General features: G+C 43.9%; 1 protein-coding gene across 1 annotated transcript in view; it reads right to left on the bottom strand.

The window, feature by feature from the left end:
- Positions 1–17,198: 17,198 nt before the first annotated feature.
- Positions 17,199–24,970, bottom strand: part of LOC111161095 (sulfide quinone oxidoreductase) — a 50,038-nt gene continuing 42,266 nt past the window's right edge. Inside the window, exons 8-10 of the mRNA XM_022524581.1 lie at positions 19,286–19,353; positions 18,814–18,992; positions 17,199–17,514 (exon numbers count right to left, since the gene is read on the bottom strand). Coding sequence (XP_022380289.1) covers positions 17,457–17,514; positions 18,814–18,992; positions 19,286–19,353 — 305 coding nt within the window. The 3' untranslated portion in view covers positions 17,199–17,456. The remainder of the gene's footprint in view (positions 17,515–18,813; positions 18,993–19,285; positions 19,354–24,970) is intronic.

Raw genomic sequence — 24,970 nt, 5'->3', positions numbered from 1 at the left:
TCTTTTTAGATTACAAAGCATTTTTTAGTTCATTATCTCATTTTATCTTCACAGTACCCCAGGGAGACAGGCAATTATCATTATTGTTGCTGGTTTTTTATACTATTATTATAGTTATTATTAGGAAGAAATGGCAGTTCAGAGACCTCAGAGTTGGGCTAAATAAATAATAATTAAAATGATGGTTTACCTTCCCAGAGAGAAGCAAGATTATATGCATAACTTACACGCTCTTGTATATACAACCACAACCTAATACTCTGCGGACAACAGAGGTGTCTTTTAGGACCCAAAGGAAAATGATGTGACTGTGTACTCACTCTGGAGCTGGTCCAGCCTGACCTTAACATGCCTGCCCATGGTCTTGATGACCCTCAATATATGCTTTCTACCTCTGCACCAGTTAGAAGATGAGTAAGTTCTGGGAATCTACTGCACAGCGTAGTGATTACAGTTAATAATATTGTATCATATACTCAAAAGTGGCAAAGACATTAGCTCGTAAATCTTCTCCCCCCAAAATGAAATGGTGATTATAGACACAATGCAGGTATTAGCCAATGCTAGGGTGGTCATCATTTCATAATCTATAGGTGTAACAGATCGACACTTTGTACATCTAAGACTTACACCATGTTCCATGCCAATTATATCTCAATAAAACCGGGGGGGAAAGGTTGATGTTATAAAAGACAAACAAAGGCTAGGGACATGTTCCAGGTTAAAGAAAGCTAAGGGGACATGACAACTACATGTAATCCCTGGCATGACCCTGGAGCCTATACTAGAGGGGACAGTGTTCTGGAGGACCTCATTACATCAACTAATAAAACTGGAATATGAACAACAGATTAGGTAAAACACTGTATCAATGAAACTTTGTGAGGTTGATAACTGTACTGTAAGACAAGAGACTACCCCTATTGCAGTATTTGGTAGATTTAGTATTGTAGTTTAGTATTGAGTATAATGCAGTATTTAGAGCTAAAGGCCATGATGCACGTAACTTCCATAAACTGTTCAGAAAAATGTACACATGCATGCACATATGATATGCATACACACATGTATATATGTATATATGTATACATATACATGCATATGTATAACATATATGTATACATACATATATACATATATAAATGTATGTACATGTATATAAATGTGTCCATATAAATACTCCACATATTTACAGAGAGAAAAACGATCAAGAACACAAATGACAAACAGGAGCAAAGGGTCCTGAAAGGTGAATCTGAGCAAAGGGGATATGGGTGCTACTTGCACTATTTTATGTTGGCAGGTCAGTTTGAAATTATTTCCAAATAAAAAGTAGGAGGAAGAGAAAGAAAAGAAGGCGAGCCCTGGCCTCCACTGCTGGATTCTGGAAGCACTGATAGGGAAAATTCAGGTCTGTCTTTGGCCCTCTTCAGTCCCTATTCTGTCCACATTAAAAATAGCTGATGTTTTTTATTTTTTAAGACTTTATTTATTTAAGAGAGAGAGCACAGAGGGAGAGGAAGAAGCAGACTCCCCACTGAGCAGAGAGCCCAACATGGGGCTCGATCCCAAGACCCTGAGGATCATGACCTGAGCCAAAGGCAGACACTTAAGTAACTGAGCCCCCCAGGCACCCCAGTAGCTGATGCTTTCATAGCACTCTGGTGCTTCTCAGACACTGCTTTATGTGCCTTATATCTATTAACTCACTTAATAATGGTTCACACACTGCTATCCCATCTGATATCAAAAGCCCAATTTTACAAATGAGAAAAGAGTATATATGAGTAAGCCGGTACCTCTTTATGAAGGGAGGTCACCGTGGGCAAACGGTGAAGCCAGGACTTACATCTGCCTCTTTCTGCTCCGTGTTTGAGCCTCTTTCCACCTTTACATGGTTCCCAAGCCTGCATGAGCACCCAGCTCACCTCTAGGGGGTTTTAAAGTACAGACTCCCACATCTTCCCTCAGAGGCATTGGTCAGAACCACAGACAGCCGATGTAGAGACCTATCTCTGGGTTTTGTTTAGTTGTCTGCCACCATCTTCTGCAGCTCCTCCCTTGCCCCTGCTTCTAGATAGCTAGTGTCCCACTGAACACACCCTCCCAAAACTGTGCTCCTACTCATCTGGCCTCTAGCCCATGGCCTCCTCTATGGAAACATAAGCATCCAGAGTCCCCGGGTGCCTTTGAGGCCCTATCTCAATGTCAGAGCTGACATCTGTGGCCAGCTGATTCCAGCTGAGAGGTAAAAGGCACCAGAGGCCATTCCAACCTTCTGTTTGGCTCCTATGCAATATGGCATATGGTAGGCCCAGGTGATTCTGGCTCAAACGCTGACTATCACACCTCCTTCACTGTAAAAAAGAGGCCCCTGGTATGAAAAGCTGTTACATGGGATCCCTTGTCAGAAGCAGACACCTTTGATGATACCAACAGAGCACAGAAAGGAAAACTGGTATCTGAAGGGATCACTTCCGTAAAGGATGGACCCGTAGCATAAAAAAGGCCTGATAGCCTCAACTTGCCAGCAAATCTAGTTAGATTCCTTAACTAGTGGTGCCATATTAAGAGTTCATTTTTGGGCTCTGCCACCAACACATCAGATATTCAGCAGTGACAGTAACTGGACCAGCTTCAGTCAGAGGCAATCCCTGCAGAGCCTCTGTCCCTGCTGTTACAGCTCCACCACCCACGGACCCACTGTGTGAGCACTGGGGTGACCAAGGGCATAAGCTGACAGACATCTACCAGATGAGTCATTTCGTGTACATGGTTGCAGACTGACTCTTCCACTGGGTACTAATGGTCAACATAAAGATCTACATGCTTTGTGCTCACTCTTGTGGTTCAATCATATGCTTCTCCAGAATCCTGGTCTCGGATCTGCCACACCTGTTCCATCCAGTCTCCTAACCAAATTATTTACGGCTGCCTAGGAGTCCACATAAACTACCTCAGCCACCATACAGAAGGGACAAACAAGGGTACTGATCACAAATCTGCCCACTGGAAGGATTTCCCTCTAGACCTAGAGGATATTATGCTAAGTGAAATAACTCCAACAGAGACAGGAAAATACCATATGACTCCACTTACATGGAATCTAAAAAACAAAACAAATGAACAAACAATGCAGAAATAGACCCATAAATTCAGAGAACAAACTGGTGGTTGCCAGAGAAAAGAGTGCTGAGGGAGGGATAGGCAAAGGGGGTGAGGGGAGGGTGTGAGGTACAGGTTTCCATTTATATAATGATTAAGTCACAGGGATAAAAGGTATCATAAAGAATATAATCAATGGTATTTTGATAATGTCTAATAATTTTAATAATGCTACTTTAATAATGGTAATTTAATGAAACAGATGGTAGCTACACTTGCATAAGTGTACAGAGTTGTCAGATCACTATGTTAAACACCTGACACTAATGTAACATTATGTGTCAACCATATTTCAATAAAAAAACTAATTAAGAAATATTTTTAAGGGCAGGGACGCCTGGGTGGCTCAGTTGGTTAAGCGGCTGCCTTCGGCTCAGGTCATGATCCCAGCGTCCTGGGATCGAGTCCCACATCGGGCTCCTTGCTCAGCAGGGAGCCTGCTTCTCCCTCTGCCTCTCCGTCTGCCTGTGCTTACTCTCTCTCTCTCTGACAAATAAATAAATAAAATCTTTAAAAACAAAAAGAAATATTTTTAAGGGCAGATTGTATACATCTGTATATTCCTTTGTGTTATCATTGATCAAAGCAGAAGGTGTGCAAAACAGATATTTACATACAAATTTTTTTTAAAAAAGAGTAAGTGCTACTTAGACATGGCGAACCATCAGTCAGACCAAGACTTGAGAGCAAGAGGAAATTGTGGGGTTGGGGGTTGGCAGCAAGGAAGACTGGTGTCATTAGACTACCTTAGGCAGAGGAAAGCAGCTGCTCCAGACTTTAACCCTGAATGTTACCAACGCAAGAGAACCCAGGACTAACCTGACAGGAAGATCTAGAAAAGTGTGTAAGCTTGCAGGCATACACACACGATGTGGCCTAGCAGCCAAAACTCACAAAGGCCTCTGGTAGCTTTACAGCATCACCCCATATGGTACTGATGACCAACTTCCCAAATCGTACACAATGCCTAATTCAAAAATTCTGCCTCCTGTCACAACAGATGTAGCATAATTTTCAGTTCCAGAAATGTGCTCATAATACCTGCAGCCCGCTTCCTAATGCTGCCCAGTCCCTCCAGTACATACATGCATACATATAAACATATAATAGTGTTATACAATACATATATACATATAAACACACAATACACACATGCACACATACATATACATGCATGCATGCACACGCACGCACACCCAATACACACATATACACATACATGCATACACGTGCACACATAAACATGCATGCGCACACTCATACCCATACACACATACAAATATACATGCACACACACACATACCCACAAACATACACACATATACATACATGAATGCATGCGCACGTGCGTGCGTATACATACAGACAGACAGACAGACGGTGTTTACATGGGTTTCTACAGGAGTCAAAATACAATGTGGGTTCCCCCAGGAAAAGCGAGACCTCTAGAACGTAGAAAATGAGGAGCGCCCTCTTGTGGCTCTAGCCTGACCCTGTCGCTGCCTAACCACGAGAGCCGCTAGCTTCTCTGTAAGCCTCAGTCGTCTGTAACACACGGGTGAAACGCCCTCCCGAAGGGCGACTGTGAAGATTAAACAAGAAATTGGATGCACAGCGCCTAGCCGAGTGTCTACCTCGAAGCACTCAAAATTGTAGCAGTCGATATGATTTCGATGAGGACTGGGGCCGTGACTGCGGCTGAGCAAACTCACCGGAGCAGGAAACGGTGAGGCGAGGGAGCGCGACGCCGACCCTGAGGCGGGCCGGGTGCTGGGCCGGGGGGCTGGGGAGTCGCGCGGGGCCTTCCCGTGACGCGGGGCTTGGGCTCCTTTACTCAGCGCTCACCGGGCGGCCAGATAATCAGGTGCAGGTGGTAAGCAGACACAGCTTGGCCTAGCTTCAAACCAAGCGTTCCCAGGCCCGCTTTGTTACGGGATCCGGAAGGAACGACGCCGGCGGAGACCAGCAGGTGTCCGCGGCGCAGGTGCTCCAGGCGTCCTGCAGGGGGCGCCACAGCCGGGTCCGGAGAAGAGAGCGACGAGCGCTCTCCCCTCTCCCACGCGCTCTCCTCTTTCCCTCGCGCTCTCCACCTGCTGCTCCTTCGTGGTTCTCACAGAGCCCACTGAGGAGCCCCACGAAGCTGAAAAGGGCCATGGTCGGCAGGTGCCAGCAGGAACCCCTGGTGTCAGCGGACTTCCTGGAGAAGGTGCAGTTGCCCCTTCCTAGTCTGGAGGGTGTTTTGCAAGTGACCAAGAGAACCCTTGCAAAGAACTCACTCTCCCTTAGAGGCCGGAACCCATCTCACTCACCTGAAGACCCTCGCAGCTGGCCAGGCCTCGTACATCCGTATTTGCAGAATGAATGCATAAATAGATTAATATTGGTGGTGGAGTAGAAAACAGGATGTATCCGCCTTGTTATCCTTGTATTAAAGCTAGGTTTTCACCTCTAGCATCTCAGGGGAGAATCACTCCCTTCCCACACGCATTCTCAGTCCCTATGGCTCACATAGACCTGACACAATCCTCTTCCCCAAGAGTGGGCACATGATTGGTTCCAAAAAAAGTCACAAGCCCAGTTGGGATCATCAAATTCTTCCCAGATTTTTCCCATTTCCAGTCAGAAAAGAGGGACTATTGCTTTAAGGACAAGGTAAGCCTGCCTCTGCCTGGGATGACTACATCCTCCAAAGGTGGAGTACTTGAGGAAGAAACCAGCACAAAGAAAATCAAACTGAAAACAAGAGAGGGGGGACTTTGAGCCTCTGGATCTGGCCATGCCTGATCTCCTTCTCAGACTTCTAGATATACAAGCCAATAAATTGCGGTTTTTGCTTCTTGGAAAATGAGAGGATTTGTACTGAGGCATTTCTTCTTTTTCTTTGAGTCCTGAGCAGAAATATGATAAGGCTGAACCCTAAGAAGCCTTCCAGTGTAATCCTGATATCAATTTTTCCGAGATACCGAAAACAGACTGAGGTAGATCCCTGTTCTGCTTCTCATTTGTTACATGATCTTGAAAATCTTTCAGGCCTTTTGACAATGAACACATAGTTCCTAGTCACAGATGACAGCCCATTTCTAGACTTAAAAACTGGATTCAAAACTTTCATCTTAACCATAACCATTCAAATTACTAGGTTTTTACAATTACTGATGTTTAAGCAGTAAGCATACAGTATTGTATTTGCACATAAAACCATTAGAAGGGGGGCGCCTGGGTGGCTCAGTGGGTTAAGGCCTCTGCCTTCGGCTCAGGTCATGATCCCAGGGTCCTGGGATCGAGCCCCGCGTCGGGCTGTCTGCTCGGCAGGGAGCCTCCTTCCTTCTCTCTCTGCCTGCCTCTCTGCCTACTTGTGATCTCTGTCTGTCAAATAAATAAATAAAATCTTAAAAAAAAAAAAAAAGACCCAGTACAAGAATATACATTTAAAAAAAAAAAAAAACCATTAGAAGGCATTCCTCATTTAGAAGACAGCCACTAATTAGTCAAACCTAAGGTGAATTAGTAGGATGTAAGGATGTATTTACAAGCTGGACTGGTACCAATTTGGAGAAAGTAAGCTAATAAAATCAGCTTTGCTGGAGCGAAATGGCACACAATGAGGTCCTTGAGTCTCATTGCTTCCATTTGCTCAGATAAGGAAGGAGGAGGGTAAGGAGAATTTTCTACCACAATCTTGTTAAATTTCAAAGTATGGTCCCCAATCAACAGTAAGGCGTTGATTCTGGGAGGAACAGCCCTAGCTGACCACGGAGATTGTAAACAAGGTGGGAGCAGAGGGGTAAGGCTGGTCAGCAGTTGTCCCAACACCTCCTCCACACATCCTCCCATCATCCCATATGGGGATTGATGATCTTGCCCCCACCTTTTTTTTTTTAAAGAGACTTGAGAGAGAGAGAGAGAACATGAGAGGGGAGAAGGTCAGAGGGAGAAGTAGACACCCTGAAGAGCTGGGAGCCCTTTGCAGGACTCGATCCCAGGATTCCGGGATCATGACCTGAGCCAGAGGCAGTGGCTTAACCAACTGAGCCACCCAGGCACCCTGATCTCTCCTCTTTTTAATGAGACCCATTCCCAAGTGCACCACTCTCTCTCCTCTCCATCCTTGGCCTCACGACTTCTTCATCCAGTCTGTTCTTCTCACTCCTTTGCTTTGCTTCAGGCCTCCCTCTGCCATTCGCTGTACTTTGCAGGCCAACAGGGTCCTTGGGCCAAAGAGATTGCCAACATCTTCCAAGTCCTAGAAGATCCCCCATAAATCTACCAAAAGGAAGATTTATAACTGCTTTCGCCTGAAAGCTGGATATTCATCAGCTGTGGGAAGATCCATTAATCCCCGGTTTGCAATATCAATTTTTTCCCTCCCTCCCTCCCTCCCTCTCTGCAATATCGATTTTTTTTTTTTTAAGATTTTATTTATTTGTCAGAGAGAGAGGGAGAGAGAGCGAGCACAGGCAGACAGAATGGCAGGCAGAGGCAGAGGAAGAAGCAGGCTCCCTGCCGAGCAAGGAGCCCGATGCGGGACTCGATCCCAGGATGCTGGGATCATGACCTGAGCCGAAGGCAGCTGCTTAACCAACTGAGCCACCCAGGCGTCCCCGCAATATCGATTTTTTTAATATCAAAAGTATTCCAGGAAAATCACTGAATGAAGCGATCTGAGTAAAATCCCACTAGGGCAGATGGCATCAACTCCACAGTTGGCAGGGGTTTGGGAATCTATCCTCCTGGCAGTGCCTCCCTTCCTGTCCAGAATCTTCTCTTCAGCTCTTCTCCCTCTCCATGGTGGCAATACCATCCATCACAGTCACCCAAGCCTGGGAGTCATCCTGGGCTCCATATCCCTTGCCCCTTGGTAGTCATCCCAAAGCTCTGGGCTTGTGTGCCCTCTCCCTTTTATACTTACCCCTGTATTAAGGAGGAAACCTGGGAAAAGACAACCAGTTTCACTAAGAGTCTGCCAGCAAGACTTGCACCAGACTGAAAAGCAGAAGAGAAGAACCTTCCCCGCTCTGGCAGTAGTGGCCTGTGTGTTTGTAGACGTGAGGCTTGCATAGATCTGCAGGCAACCACCAACTTTGATGTGTCAGACAACTGAGAGCCATGGAGCCAGTATTTGCTGCCATGTCTCAGCCTCCTGACCTCCTGAAAACGAACAGCAGTTTTCCATGATGTTTGTTTCCCAATGTTCCAGGAGTCAGCAAGCTTTCTATGAAGAGCCACATAGTAAATATTCTAGGCTTTGAGGGCCGCATGCAATCTCTCTCACAACTGCTCCACTCTTCCATTGTAGGGCAAAAGCAGCCCTAAGCAATACAGAAACAGCGATGCCTGTGTTCCAATAAAACTTTATTTATAAAAACAAACAGTAGACTGGATTTGGCTCACATATCCAAGTTTGCTGACCTCTGTAATCTTCAGTTTCTTTCTGCCTGAACTAGTTATACAGTGGTCTCTCTTTGCCTGATACAATTTCCTAAATATCCATGAATTTTCCCCTACCCTCCTTCTTTAGTGCCTTAATTCAAGCCATCATCATCTCTTACTGAAGCTTGCTGGCCCTAGCTTTGGTCACTCCATCTGGAGCCTTCTCAATCCATACATCACTCATGCTGCTACAATTCCCAGGCATTCCTGTGTAAACTCCAATGTCTCTGCATCCTTTGTCAGGGGCACACCTGAGTGGCTCAGTCTGTTAAATGTCTGCCTTTGGCTCAGGTCATAATCCTGGGATCCTGGGATCAAGACCCATGTCCGGCTTGCTGCTCATCAAGGAGTGTGCTTCTCCCACTCTCTCTGCCTTTTCCTTTCTGATGCTCTCTCTCCCCCATCTCTCTCTCAAATAAATAAAATCTTAAAAAAAAAAAAAGTTAACTTTGTGTCAGTCAGGGTCCCCCATAAGGAGCAGATGACAAGCCAAGTTAGGATCATTCATGATAGGCTTATTTATTTACACAGGGGGCTTGGATTAGGGGAGCCACAGGCACAGGGTTTGTATCTTGGGGCTATTTCCACCATTAGGCCCATAGGGACGGTGCAGGAGTGGTCACTGGAACCCAAAAAGAGTCGTGCAGAAAGACCAGGTTTGGAGTTTTTGTTTTCATGTCATTTGATTTTTTTTTTTTAAATCTAACTCTTCTCAGACTAGTACTTTCATAAAATACAATCAAATTTTATTAGAAGAAAAAGTGATATTTGAAAACATAAAATACAAGCTCAATTTTTTATTATTAGATTCAACAGATATAAAATATATCTGCCAAATTGCTATAAAAGTTTAAAAACTCTTACTCTCAATTTCTGTTAATACCTCATCATGGGGCCAAGACATTCCACAGAGAAGGGGCCAGCCCCACCTGGAGCTCTCGTCCCTCTCTCTCATCTCTACCAACAACCTCCACTGTTGTTGCCAACAACCAGACACTGGACAGCAGGAGACAGTCTCCACACTGCCGATGCCTTCCGTCTCCCAGGGCAGAGGACAGGGCGCAGAAGGTAAAGATGGAACTGGAGGAACAGAAAGCAACATAAATCCCAGCCCTTTCACAGAACTACAACAAACAATCCTAAAGTTTGTATGGAAACACAAAAAACACCCTGAATAACCAAAGCAATCTTGAGAAGAAAGAACAAAGCTGGGGGCATTGTAAGGTCACTGATTTCACACAATATTTTAAAAAAAGCTAATGTAATCCAAACAGGATGCCATTGGCGTAAAAGGAGACACCAATGGAACAAAATAGCCCAGAAATAAACCTATACACATATGGTTAGTTAAATTATAACAAAGGAGCCAAGAATATACAATGGGGGAAAGGACAGTCTCTTCACTAACTGGTATTGGGAAAACTGTACAGCCATGAGGCAAAAGAATACAAAAATGAACTCAAAAATGGATGAAAGACTTCAGTGTTAGACCTGAAACCGTAAAACTAGAAGAAAACATAGGCAGTAAGCTCCTTGACATCAGTGCTGGTGTGATTTTTTTGTATTTGACGTGAAAAGCAAAGGCAACAGAAGCAAAAATAACAAGTGGGACAACAGACTAAAAAGCTTCTGTACAGCAAAGGAAACCATCCACAAAATGAAGAGGCATCCTACTGAATGGGAGAAGATAATTGCAAATCATACATATGATAAGGAGTTATATCCAAGATACATAAAGAACTCACACAACTCAATAGCAACAAAAAGAGAAAAAAAAATTTTTTAATGGCAGGGGGAGGGGGACACTGCACACTGCACCTGGCTGGCTCAGTCAGGAGGGCGTGCAGCTCTTGATCTCGGGGTTGTGAGTTTGAGTCCCACATGGGGTGTAGAGATTACTTAAATAAATGAAAGACTTAAATAAGTAACAAATAAATGTTACAATGTAACAAATGTTACAATTTGTTGCAAAACAAATAAGTGGAAATGGACAGAGGATCTGAATAAACATTCTTTTAAAGAAGACATACAAATATCCAGCAGACACATGAAAAGATGCTCAACCTAGCTAATCATCATCAGGGAAATGCAGATTAAAACCAAGATGCGGTATTATCTCACACTAGCCAGAATGTCTAGTATCAAAAGACAGTAGCAAGTGTCGGTGAGGATGTAGAGCAAAGGGAGGCATTGTGCATTATTCGTGGGAATGTAAATTGGTGCAGCCACTGTGGAAAACAGTATGGTGGCTCCTCAAAAAATTGAAAATAGAAATACCACATGATCCAGCAATTCCACTATGGGGTTTCTAGCTCCAAGAAAACAAAAACACTAATTCAAAAAATATATATGCACTTTATGTTTATTGCAACATCATTTACAATCACCAAGCTATGGAAGCCGCCTAATTGTCCATTGATAGATGAATTGATAAGATCATGTACACACACACACACATATACACACACACAATGGAATATTATCAAAACACCAAAAAGAATAAAATCTTGCCATTTGTGACAACACAGATAGACCTTGAGGGCATTATGTTAGGTGAGAACAGACAGAGAAAGACAAATACCATATGATCTCACTTATGTGTGGAATCTAAAATGAAAACAAACCAAAAACCAATAAACAAGCTCATAGATACAAAGAGCAGAGGGATGGTCACCAGAGGTCGAGAGTGGGAAGTGGGTGAAATGGGTAGAGGGGGTCCAAAGGTACAAACTTCCAGTTATGAAGTAAATAAGTCATGGGGATGTAATGTACAGCATAGTGACTGTAGTTAATACTACCCTATTGTATATGTGAAAGTTACTAAGAAAGTAAATCTTTAAAGTTCTCATCACACACACAAAAATTTCTGTAACTATGTATGCTGACAAGATGTTAACTACATATATTGCGGTGATCATTCTGCAATATATACAAATATCAAATCATTATATTATACACCTGAACTAATATGGTATTATATGTCAATCATACCTCAATTTCAAAAAATAGCCCAAAAAAAGAAAAAGAAAAAAAAATATCCCAACCCAAGATCCTCTATAAGCCCATTTTCTACACTTTCTTCCTATGGTCCAATATTCTATCCATATCAAATTATCTATAGTTCCCTCATTTTCCCACACCCATCCCTTTACACATTTGTTCCCTATGCCTGGGAAGCTTCCACTCTTCTCCTAGGAAAGTCTCGCCCATGTTTCAGGATCATAGAGGTACTAATGGTTTGGGGTGCTCAAAATATTTTTCTACCAATTTCCTGTTGATAGCAATCCTGCTCCCCTAGACGTGGAGTGCACACATGGCCAAAATATAGCTGGTTAGTTCAGTTACTTAGCAAATATTTACTAAGAACTTACTTTGTGCTGTTCTATATCATACTGTTGTATGTGCCGTTCTAGATCATACTCTTCTAGGTACTATTAATACAGCACAGAAGAAGATAAATCCCCTATCTGAATGATGGTGGAAACACATTTGTTTATTATGTGATAGTTCATAATCCTTCCCCAGAAATGGTTCATGGATATTTAAAAAGCAAAGTTCCTCTTTTCCCTCTAGGAAAGTGAGGCTGGGAGGACATGCATATAGTTCTCATTCCTAGCCACACTGAGAAAGCTTGTCTGTCATAGAAGATTGACTCAGGGAAAAAGAATTGGGAGATGGAAAGAGAAGTACCTTGACTATATTATTTGACTCCTAGATCTAGCCAAGCCTGAAGTCTATCCTTGGATTTCCTAGTTACATGAGCCATTAAGTTCTCCTTTTTTGCTTAGGCCTATTTGGGTTAGATTTCTGTCACTTGCAAACAGATGAGTCTTAACTAGTACAGGGACTTTACCTTTTTCTGGACATTTTCCCTGAATGACTAGTATAAGTCAGTGGCACATTCTGAATTCTATGAGCACATACAAATGGGACATCTATCTTGGCACTTGACGTAAGTAACTAAACAGAGCTCACTTAGGACAAAGACTTTCATCTCTGAATCCCCAGGGTCTTGTATATATTAGATACTTCCAAACTGTTTGTGGGAGTGATTAATAATGAATTCTCACAGTTATTAAATCCCTGGAGAGAGAGGTTGATCGAGATCAAGAGAGACTGAATACAAAGGGCCTTCTAAGATCTAAACTAGCCGGACTCAACACAACTTAGGTCAGAGCAGCTGCCCACAGGACCCCTCCTGTAAAGGCAACCATCTGTTTCTATGGGATATCTCATTACAAATCACTAGGAAGCAGCCAGTCCACTTTTTTATTGACTTGAGGCAATTAACAGCTTACACCTAGAGCAGTGCTTACTATTTGCTGAGCACTAGGTAAGAGTCCTCACAATAACCCAGGAAGGTAAATACTACTACAGTCCCAACTTTATAGGCAAGAGAACAGGGCCTGGAGAATTTCCCCTAGATCACACAGCTCAGTGAGACTCAGGCTCAATCCCAATCTGGGCTCTTAGCTACGACTGTGCATTGGCTAATCTGTATCACCAGGAACTTCCCAACTCTGAAAGTCTGTTGAAATGAGGCAGAGAGATATACTATTGAGTCACACAATCCACCTGGCTTCCAGTTAGGACAAGGATGTTGAAGTCCCCTGTCATGACCCCCTTTCTCCCAGGCAGGCAAGCATTCCTAGTCTAAGGGGACGTTGTGTTTGAGTGCTTTGTTCAGCGACCATAGTTAACAACATAACCTTCAGTCTCTGTGCTGAACTGCTGAAAGCTACACCTTGATTCATTTGCTTACCTCAATGCTGTGAAGTAGGTGTTACCACCCACTCTTCAGGCCCCAAGGTGATGGTTAAAAAGCCTGAGCTGAATGCTGAGACGCTAGTGAGTGGGAGAGCCAGGACCGGAATCCAGGTCTGCAGTTCCAAGTCCTGTGTTCCTTTGGGCTACCCTTCAAGATGTGAAGCCAGCGAGCGGGTACCAGCACAGCAACCGCAGGTCCTGCCTGTCTGCAGCTTCTGCCCCCTGTTGGCCTAGACAGGGCCCCAAATTGTACCTGAGGGTTGCAGTCGCGGTTCTCCTACGGGCAAATATGGGAAGCTATCACTTAATTTAGGGTTTTTGACGTGTGCTCTACTCCAAGGAAGTTAATTTAAAAATCAATATTGAGGGAGAAAACTGTCCAGTATTTCACCATCCATCTTTCTCAACTGTCTCTTGTGATCTTTCTACCTCTCTGTGGCAAAGTATTAACCTTGACTTTCTCCTGCTTATTACAGACAAGCATTCTCCTCAGCTACTTGGCAGTTAACCTAACTAGAGACCTGGTTTTCATTAATCCACTCAAAGAGCTTCAGCTTGGGGGGCACCTGGGTGGCTCAGTCGGTTAAGCATCTGCCTTCAGCTCAGGTCATGATCCCAGGGTCCGGGTCAAGCCCCATATCGGGCTCCCTGCTCAGTGGGGAGCCTGCTTCCTCCTCTGCTCCTCCACCTCCTGCTCTTGCTCTCTCTCAGATAAGTAAAATCTTTAATTTAAAAAAAAAAAAAAAAAAGCTTCAGCTTGGGGTGCCTGGTAGCTCAGTCCGTTTAGCAGCTGCCTTCAGCTCCTGTCATGATCTCAGGGTCCTCAGATGCACTCCTACATCAGGCTCCCTGCTCGGCAGGGAATCTGCTGCTCCCTCTGCCTCTCCCCAACCCCACTGCTCACTCTCTCTCCCTGTCTCTCTCTCTCAAATAAATAAAATCTTTAAATAAATAAATAACAAACACTTCAGGTTATCCAAAGCATTCCTCTTGTTCCTTCCTTGCCTGAGATGATCACAATGAGTTCATCCTGACTGAAAGCTCCAAGTGGGGTCTTAGGGTGTGAACAAGGGACTTTGCTTCAAAATCAGCCTGGAGTTATCCAGTGCATTAAAACAATCAGAGAAGCTACTCTTAAATGTTGGATTACAAAAGCTACCTTCCCTAAAAAGAAAAAAATTCCACATCTTTGATAATTTTGTTTGTAGGATTGTTGCAGGATTATGCGAGGAAAGTATCTAATACTGACTATACCCCAATTCTCTACTAGGTATGAGACATACATGTGTTACGTTAATTAATTAGCAATTCTCTTAGCCAACACAATCTGTGCTCCTCATATAACTAATTACTCGCCAATCTACTCTCTACAACCAACCTCTGGGTCTTCAACACATAGGAAGTATAAAATACAAATAGTACTTGCAGGGGCACCTGGGTGGCTCAGTGGGTTAAAGCCTCTGCCTTCGGCTCAGGTCATGATCCCAGAGTCCTGGGATCGAGCCCCACATCGGGCTTTCCACTCAGCGGGGAGCCTGCTTCCTCTTCTCTCTCTGCCTGCTGCTCTGCCTACTTGTGCTCTCTGTCTGTCAAATAAATAAATAAAATCTTAAAAAAGAAATAGTACTTGCAGTGTGATTTTTGTTTTGTTTTCAAAAAGTTGACATGTGATAGTTAGGTCAACAGAGAAAAAGACACCAAGACTTATTAGTTGCTATAACTGGGGGATGGATTTGGAGTCATTTTTATTTTTTTATTATCTCTGTTCTCTACATTTTCTACAAGAGTCAGACACGGTGGCTCAGTGGGTTAAGCCTCTGCCTTCAGCTCAGGTCATGATCTCAGGGTCCTGGGATCGAGTCCCACATCATCGGGCTCCCCGCTCAGCGGAGAATCTGCTTCTCCCTCTCCCTTTGTGTTCTCTCGCTCAAGCTTGCTCTTACTCTCTCTCAAATAAATTAAACCTTTTTTTTTAAAGTTTGACATAAGAAAAAACACTAAAAATGTTTTTAACGGCAAAAAAATCTACTAAATCTGAAACCATGTCCCCCTTGATGACAAATGCTACTTCCCTCCCTGGACCCCAGTGGTCCCTTAGCTGCCATCCCAGCTCTGTTATTACACCCATAGCTCGCCCAGGGCTAATGCCAAAGTAGGAATTTCAACTCCCGGGAAGAAGCTCCTGGGACAAGGGGAGGGGACCAAGGAGAGATTGCTCAAATCAATAGTTCCAGCCTGGTGTCCCTTCGGTATTCTGAAGGCATCAGCCTCTGAGTGAGACAGATCTCCGCACAGGGCAGGACCTGTAACCTCACTCCGACAGATACCCCACCACTGGAGAAACCACCCACCCTCACCTCTCTTCCAGGTCTTACCCCCTCTTCCACTACCTGATCCAGTAACTGGAGGCAGTCCCAAGGGAAGGTCTCTCCCTTGGCCAACCCTACATTTGTGGTTAAGGAGATAAGGTTTCAAAGACCAAGCTTTTCTGGAATTCTGGCCAACAGTGGTTACTGCCCCCTCCAGCGTTGGCAATAAATTCTGCCCGGCATCATGCAAATCCAGAAGCAATTCCCTGACGCTTGGAGCTTCATTCAGAATGCATGATCATAAGTGGACGCAGGAGGCTCTCTGGTTCACCCTGCAAAGGGTTTCAAATTGACTTGACCTCAAGCCAATGGCGTCCTCAGCCATTCCAAGAATCCCAGCCCATCCCTAAAAATGCAGAAACCGTCTTCACCAGCACTTTTGTCCACATCCAGGGAGAAAGTAATGGCTGGCTCTTTCCAGGCCCTCTTGGATCTTGCAGAGGAAGGTCATGGGAGGTGACCAGCACCCAGCTCTCCCTGATTTCACATGCCTGCCGGAATGGGCACCACCCCACCAGGAACCAGCCTGCAGCCACCTCAGGAGGGAGTCAAAGTAAAAGGCAGAATAATCCTGCCCCTGCCTGCTTCACAAGCACAGTGTGAATGTGCAGGAGGTGATGAGCTTCTTTGCTCTCCCTTTCCAGACCTGAGGTGGGGTGGGAGGCAGTGAGCACACCTGTGAGAATGGTCAATATATTGTCCAAACAGGACATTTTGGAATAAAAGGGGGCACTGTTAATAGCTCTGCTAGGATAACAGATGTTAGAGAGGAATACTGCAGACAAGCCAGATATGTGGCTACCACAGAAAACATCTTCCTTCCACTCCTATAACCAGAGGTCCACTGCTGGAGTGGTGCCCTGTACCCTCCTGGAACGGGGGCCATGAAGAAAGTCTGCTTTCCGAACCAACCAAGGTCTCATCCAGCAAGCCCTCCCACATCCCAGGAAAAGAGGAGGAAACTATCCCATAAACCTCAGAAGTCTGGGCAGAGCACCCTCTGTTCATCGCTGCGTCTCCTGGGCCAAAATCATGCATGGCAGGTAGAGCGTGCTTTGTAAATATTTGTTGAATGAATGACTGAGTGCCTGAGCAGTTTCTCCAGTCATCAGCAGAACTCCAGGAAATCAGAAAGACTTAGCAATCCTAGGTAAGTAACATTGTTACCTAAACTAGGTGACCGTTCAGGTTTGAACTCTGAATGGTTGTAAGAGGCAGCAGCCACCAGGCCCCTGAAGAGGAGGTCTATGCATCACGTGTTCAGGGCTGTCTCACACACACCGTTTGAAATAGTATTTTCCCTGGAGTGACTTTTCTGTGAATCCAAACAGGCTCTGGGGAAATTGCACCAGCTGTCCGTGGGACACTTGTAAGTAGGCAACAGGTAAGCTTCCGCCACCAACTCTGGCTCCCAACGGCTATAACTTTTCATCCCACCAGTCAAGATAAAACTGTCTCACGGAATCTCAATCAATGGCAAGCTTTTATTTAAAAAATAGAAATCTATCCTCTCATTTGAATATTTCCAAAGCATCAAACTCATCCGGGGCAGACCACATGGTGGCTATCCAGAGGCACTAAAAAGGGAGGCATTTGGTCACCATGATCCAGCAATTAAGTCTTTGCACAGGGTTAGGTTTTAAGTTCTTCCTGCTGCTCTTGGTCAATCAGCGACTGTGATTTGGGTTCAGAAGCCATCCAAGGAGAGCAAGGGTTGAGCCGTCCTTAACTCATACCCAGATGGAACACCTTCCTTAGAAAAGCTGGTCCTCCCCAGTAACCCCTGGAAGAAATGACGGAGAGGATTATTTGCATCAGAAAAGATGAGGGAGACTTCAGCAGCAGGAAGTTGAAAGGGAGGCGCTTGCTCCGGAAGCGCACTTCTCCACACAGAAAGCAACATTTGTCTAGTGAAGTAGAAAGATCCCATGACCAGAAGGAGACAACCTACTTTGGATCCTGGCTTTAACGCAGAGCCAGGACACGCAGACTCAATTCAGCAAACTGGTATGAAGTCTTTGCTGCAGACGAACTGCAATCCTTTCTATGCTCGTTTGCTCGTAAATTAAGTATAGGTCAGGGTTTCTCAACCTTGGCCCTGCTTACATTTTGGACCAGATATTTCTTTGCTATGGGTCTGTCTTGTGCATTTTAGGATGATTAGCAACATCTCTGGCCTCTGCTCACTAGACGCTCCTAAGCATCCCCTCCAGTTGTGACAATCAAATACGTCTCCCAATATTGCCAAATGTCCCCTCAGGGGCAAAATCACCCCTGGTTGAAAACCACTGGTGTACATATCCTGATTTAACCATCTCTTAAGGGTTTGGACAAGTGAAATGAGATTGTCACTTTTGGGACAAAGAAGAACTATTAATTTTTATTATTCTATTTATTTATTGAATGCCTACTATGTAGCTGTCTATGTGTCATCTCATTAATCCTCATCCTGTGAGGTGGCAATGTTCCTTTCATTTTGTAGATAAGAAACTTAAACATAAAAAAGAAAACATAAAGAAACTTAAACAGAGTGTTTAAGCAACTTTCCCTAGGACACTCAGCTAGTGAATGGAAGAAGCAGGACTCAGACACAAGTCTGACTCCAAAGCTATGCTCTTAATCACTAGGTTTTCTTTTTCCTAGAATACAATAAAAACCAAAGGTGGCAGATGAAAAAGTATTTGACACATGGAAGTGATTTACTACTACTACTACTACTACTCTACTACTACTATTATTACTATTACTATTAATCTAGCACCAAGAGAGAGACAGGGCATGGAAAACAGAAGATTTGGTCACTGCCACTAATGAAGAAGGGAAGAGGCTGCCTCCCCCTGTGGCTGGCAAATGTGGAATGATTCCTTTCTCTCCCCCGGAGCGGCCTCTTTCCCACCAACTATGTCTGAAATGAGCAGACCCTAGGCCGCCATCACTCATCCAGGAGAAAACACAACAAAGCAGACGCCATCTTCCAGTTCTGCTCTGGGTCCTGATGGCTCCCACAGCTTGAAGTCCTCCTTGAAACAACCACCCTGCACAAGTCGGTGAGATGTGTCTCTACCCTAGAGGATGACCTTACCTCAGCATCATATTCCAATACAGGAAAGGCATCAGGTTGGCCTTCATGAGGTACATGGTAAGTCGCTCTCTGCTCTGGTCAAAGGGGAAGGTTTCCAGCGGCTGAGCATTGTAGTCGAACTCCGCAAGAATCACACGGTTGTAGCCAGTCACCAGTGGACACGAGGTGTAGCCATCGTACTAAATTTGCATGTGAGACCAAGTTGGAAAGTGACTTTTTTCATGGGATGACAGAAATACTTGAGAATTTATTATTTATTCTAGAGAGTGGCAATTTTCTTCCTTTTTTGTATATTTTCATTTTTCGTACAGTGAAAAATGTAAATTACCTAACAAAAATACATACTAAAGGCAAAAATTAAAGTGCCCGTATGAAAGAAACCAATTAAGAAAGTGGCAGAATTGTGGGAAAACACTGCTTTCACACAGAAGAGATGTTAATTGAGCTAGGGCTTCTTATAAGGCATACAAACCTTTTTCATTGGTTTTTGATTCTTCATAATCAGAGAAATTGTTCTGTCAAGTATTCCTGACTGGGCAGCTAGGAGAGAAATGGAAAAGTCAGAAAAATTTAAGCATCTAGGTTTTCTAAGAAAACTAAGTTGCAGACAAATACCAACAAGTTAAGAAGCCTCTATTCTCTATCCCTCTAGATTTTTAACTGGAACATGGCTCACCTTACCACTCAAAGTTCTGGCTACCAGAAGGGGTTCTTTAATTCATCAAAGGCCCACACAGATGCCTCTGTAAGTTTGAAACTCAAAAGCCAGTCCTATCTGAACAAGAGAACTGTAACAATGGCCCTACCCCAAACCCAGGTCCCCTTCTCCTAGGGGTCAATGGTTGTGAACTTGGCCCCTGTGTCCAGAATCCCCTAGCCTATTCGGATGTCCCTCTGTCCTTGTTCAGATGGCCTCAGATGATATTCAATTGGGCCAAACAGTGAGTTTTCCTTTGTCCTGGAATGCCCTGGCAGAGGCTGGACCAGATGTAGACAGTCAGACAGGTAGACGGATGTTCTTGGTTTTTGATGGCAAGAGTGGGAGACTGCCTTTTCTATTATGAAAATATTCAAACTCTACAATTCTTGTTCCATCTATTCTATCAGATGCTACTGTTTTTTTCTGGAGTATTTTCAGAGCAAACAATCACATCAATTCACCCATAAATATTTCTGTGTATATCTCTGAAAAATGAGGAAATTTTATTATTTTTTTTAAAGATTTTATTTATTGGGGCACCAGGGTGGCTCAGTGGGTTAAGCCGCTGCCTTCGGCTCAGGTCATGATCTCAGAGTCCTGGGATCGAGCCCCGCATCGGGCTCTCTGCTCAGCAGGGAGCTTGCTTCCCCCCTCCCCTCTCTCTGCCTGCCTCTCTTGTGATCTCTACCTGTCAAATAAAAAAATAAATAAAATCTAAAAAAATAAAAAATAAAAGATTTTATTTATTTGACAGTGAGAGCGAGAAAGCACAAGCAGGGGGAGCGGCAGACAGAGGGAGAGGGAGAAAGAAGCAGACTCCCCGCCAAGTGGGGGAGCCGGATATGGGACTCAATCCCAGGACTCTGGGATCATGTCCCGAGCTGAAGGCAGTGGCTTAACCGACTGAGCCACCCACGCACCCAAAAATGAGGAACTTTTAAAAGTATAAACACAATAGCATTTTTACACCTCTAATATCCTCTAATCCCAGTCTGTGTTCAATGTTGAATAATCAAACTGCCCTTTTAAAAATATAAGGCAGTTTGTGTCTCTAGAGTTAGAAAACTAGATTTACTTTTGAGGAAAGATGGGTTATGTTTATGCTGTAAAATGTTCATTAAAGCAGTTGTTTTGCAATCCCCAAAGCCAGGAGTCAACAAACTTTTTCTGTAAAGGAGAATTTTATAGGGGTGCCTGTGTGGCTCAGTCGGTTAAGTGTCCAACTCTTGATTTTGGCTCAGGTCATGATCTCAGGGTCATGAGATGGAGCCCCCCTCATCGGGCTCCATGCTGGGCATGGAGCCTGCTTAGGATTTTCTCTCTCCCTCTCCCTCCGTCCCCCACTCCTTCTCTAAAAAAATACAATAAAGGAAAACTTTACACCTTGTGGGCCCAGAGGACAAGAGGCAAATATCAAAGATATTATATAACAAGAGAGAAAACAAGACAAAAAATTATTAACAAAATCCAAAATATAAAAATAAGTTTTTTGTAATACAGGTCTACTAGTGAGAAGAATGGAATTCTTTTTCTGACCCTCCGTGCTCCCTATCATCAAACTGATTATAAATGTTAAACGGCAGAAATCATTCCTACAGAAACAGGCAGCACGTTGCACCTGTCCAGCAGAGTATAGTTTGCTGATGCCCAAATCAAAAGAGAAATAAATGTTTTTCCAAAATGTGGAAGTTCAAAAAAATGAGGAGTAAATAATTCTGCTTAAAAATATAAACTGGCTAGGGTGTCTGGGTGGATCAATCGGTTAAGCATCTGAATCTTTTTTTTTTTTTTTAAGATTTTATTTATTTATTTGAGAACGATAGCGAGCATGGTGGGGGGTGGGCAGTCAGAGGAAGAGGGATAAACAGGCTCTCCACGGAGCAGGGAGCCCAATGTGGGGCTTGATCCCAGGACCCTGCGATCATGACCTGAACCAAAGGCAGATGCTTAGCAACTGAGCCACCCATGTGCCCCAAGCATCTGACTCTTGATTTCAGCTCAGGTGATGATCTCAAGGTCGTGAGATGGAGCCCCATGTCATGCTCTGTGCTCAGTGAGGCGTTTGCTTGACGTTCTCTCTCTCCCTCTGCCCCTCCCCCTGCTTGCACTCTCTCTCTCTCTCTCTCTCTCTCTCTCTCTTTCTCTCTCTAATATATAAACTGGCTGTCCTCATTGTTTTAACATATCTAAAGATCCTATTTCCATTTTGGAAAACTCTGTTCCCTTTTGAAGGCCACAAAGAGTTTGGAATCTTTACTGAGAAGACCCAAGGAGGCCTCTGCACCAGGGCATCCAGGCCACCAGATGAGGAGAAACAGGGCCCAGCAAGGTACCACCTGCAGAGAGGCTGGGACCCAGAAAGCAGTCACACTGTGAAGTGTCTGGTATCCAGGTTTAAGGTGTGTGTGCATGAAAGTGTATGTGAGTTGTAGGTTTTCCCTTTATTATAATCCCCTTCTGTTATTCCCAAACCTTCTGTTAACTTTTGTTAAATATCACACTGTGATAAATACCCACACTGTGGTATGGGTAATGAAGGGACAATCTTCAGAGAAAGAGGCCTGAGCGACGGGGAAGCTAGATTCAATGTGGCAACATGGGGTCTCACTCAGAGTAGCACAGTGGTCTGGAATGAGGTTCGATACCTGGCTGGGTGGCAAGTAAGCCAAGGATGGGTTATGGAACAAGTGAAAGCCTTGCTAGGGCTACTTAGGACACCCGGGGAAGGGAATCTACTAAGCTATGTGGATCCACTTAGGGAACACTGGGACTGCAGTCATTTCATCGCTAAAATGTGAAGTGACATATATATATATATATATGCATTTAACATGAATGAATGAAAACATTCAAGCTGTTTGAAATGCAAATTGCCTGGAAACAACATAAATATAAATTAAAGAGTAAACTCATTAAATGAATTCGGGAGCAACCATACAAAAGCATACAGACTGGAAAAAAAAAAACAGATGTAAAAACAATGGTGACACTCTCTAAGTGGTTAGGGGGAACACAGAAGCAGCAAATTTTCCACTCATAACTTTTTGTGTAATCGTACTTAATATTATCTCTTCAGAACAGTGAATGGAATGTGTCTGAAGTAGGCCACACACTGGGTAATCTGTGCCCCACGTGTACCCCAGGCATTCTCCACACGTAAATTCAGCAGATTACATTAAGAGAAATGTAAATTGAGAGTATCGTCACACAGTCTGCCTGTAAATCACAAAGAGAAAAGATATCTTTATAGTAGAGAGAATTGACAAGCACCCCTTCACCCAGTGATAAAATCTAGCTTCACCAAGGATAAGATAAGCTAACATGGCGGGCCCCTAAGGGGAGGCAGCAGGAGGAACACAGTCTCACGTGTGGAGGGTCTTGCCAAAATGGATCACCTGAATCTAATTTTAAGAAGACCACCAGACAATTCTAAATTATGGGATGTTCTATAAGACAACCAATCTCGACTCTTCAAAAAGCCAGTGTCATAAAAGTGAAAAAAGAAAGTCAGAAGGTCTATTCTAGATTAAAGGAAACCAAAAAGACAGGACATCCAATGCAGTGTATAGCCCTTAACTGGCTCATGGATTTAAGGGGGATGACATGGGGGTAATAAAGGCCATTTTTATGAAAACTGGAGAAATCTGAACTGGATATGAGATGATTACATATGAGACAATACAATGTTCGAGTCCTTCGACATGATCATGTCTTATGGATATAGAAGAGAAAGTCCTTGTTCTTTTTTTTTTTTTTTTTAAAGCGAAGGTCAAGCAAAGCTTTATTTCACGCCAAGCATCAAGAATCTAACCGAACGTTCAGGGACGCACCTTTTACAAGAGAGGGCGACCCTTCTCTGTTTCACAGTCTAGCTTTTAAGGGCAAAGGCCATGCGGTCGGGCCTGGCCACGCACAGATGATCAACTGAGTTACAATTTACCCTAGTAAACATTTGACCCAGCCTATCACCTTGGTTGGGATTGGCGCCCAAAAGGCTCCCAAAGGGCGGGGCCCCCACTCCTTGGTAACCAGGGAGAGTGTATGCATTCCCCCCGCCACTGATCCGATGTCTCCACCTGGCCTGACCCACCCTTGTATCTGGACTTTGTTACCTGGAGCTGGTTTCCGGGACTTGTTTTTAAGTGAATCCCCTGGGGGAAGGGGAGCAGGGACAGTTTAACTTTAATGAAAGCCTCTTGCTAAGTAGGTCCTTACATTCCCCCCTTTTCTTTGGAGACTAGTCAAATCTTTGACTTTTTAGCCAGTTCTATACCCCTGTTTTTAACGGCTGATAGACTGTTTTAATGACTCCAGTGTGATTTACCCAGAAACAGTATTTCTCTCCTAAGGTTATGCAGAGCCCCCCCCTTCCTTTTATTAGAAACAGTAAGTTAAGTACCCCCCTTTTTATTTTGCAATTGCTTATACCTCCCGCCTATATCTTAACAACAGGGGCAACAATGAATTTAATGAACTCATGTTTTTTGAGTCTTAGTTTTAGTCCAGATCGGCAGGGTCCATGGGCAGCAGATGGTCTTATGGATATAGAAGAGAAAGTCCTGTTCTTAAAGAGATATAGGTTGATGTACTTGAGGGTGAGGTATTACTACATCAAAACCCACTTTCAGATGACTCGCCAAAAAAATGTACATAGAGTAATCAAGACAATGTTACAAAAGATGACGTTGGTTAATATCTAAAGGCTATCGGAATATTCATTGTACTTCCCAATTTTTCACGGTTTGAGATTTTTGAAATCAAAAGTTGGGGGGGCAATGATTATTAATAATGATAAAGACATTGAGCGGGTTTCCCAGAAAGCCCTTCGTGGGTTGCAGTAGTGAAAGTAACAGCCAACCTGTTCCACGGGTGTGCAATTCACACAAAATACTCTCATCCCAGCCGCGGGAATGTCTGTGTTTTACAGCACCCGGAGAAGACAGTTCTTGTCTAGAGAGGACAGCATCTAAAAGCCAATTCTCCTCATCACTGCTAGCATAGAACATGGAGGGAAAGAATTTAGTTTTCCAGGCTGAGGCCTTGATCGTGCACCAATGATGGCACGCTCCACTGTGTTTGTCCTACGAGAAAAATTTTCTGGTCTGCAAGCTTTCATTGACTTGCATGTGTTTTCTGTGGAAACAAACACTTCCCCAGCTTTACAGTGTTTCAAGCTAAAGAAAAATAGCCAACCTGCCTTGTGTCACAGGCAAAAAAGAGGCCAAGCAGAGAGTGTGGCGGGATGAGAAGTAATGGAATTCCAGAGATCTAGAAAAAATGGTACTCTCTCCCAAATGCCCCCTGCCCGGCAAACCACTTCTCGGACCCAAACAAAGGCAGATGAGGTCAGGTGGCTCTTTCTTCCTCATAGAATGCTAAGTTCACAGACAATCTGCTTCTGTGTCAGGGAGGCTGAAGTCATTTCTAGGCCATGGAAGGTTCATTATTAATGAAATG

The sequence above is a fragment of the Enhydra lutris genome, unplaced genomic scaffold (genome assembly GCF_002288905.1).
Source record: "Enhydra lutris kenyoni isolate GAN:26980312 unplaced genomic scaffold, ASM228890v2 scaffoldscaffold4, whole genome shotgun sequence".
Classification (NCBI taxonomy): domain Eukaryota; kingdom Metazoa; phylum Chordata; class Mammalia; order Carnivora; family Mustelidae; genus Enhydra; species Enhydra lutris.
This window is presented reverse-complemented; position numbering and strand designations above follow the sequence as displayed.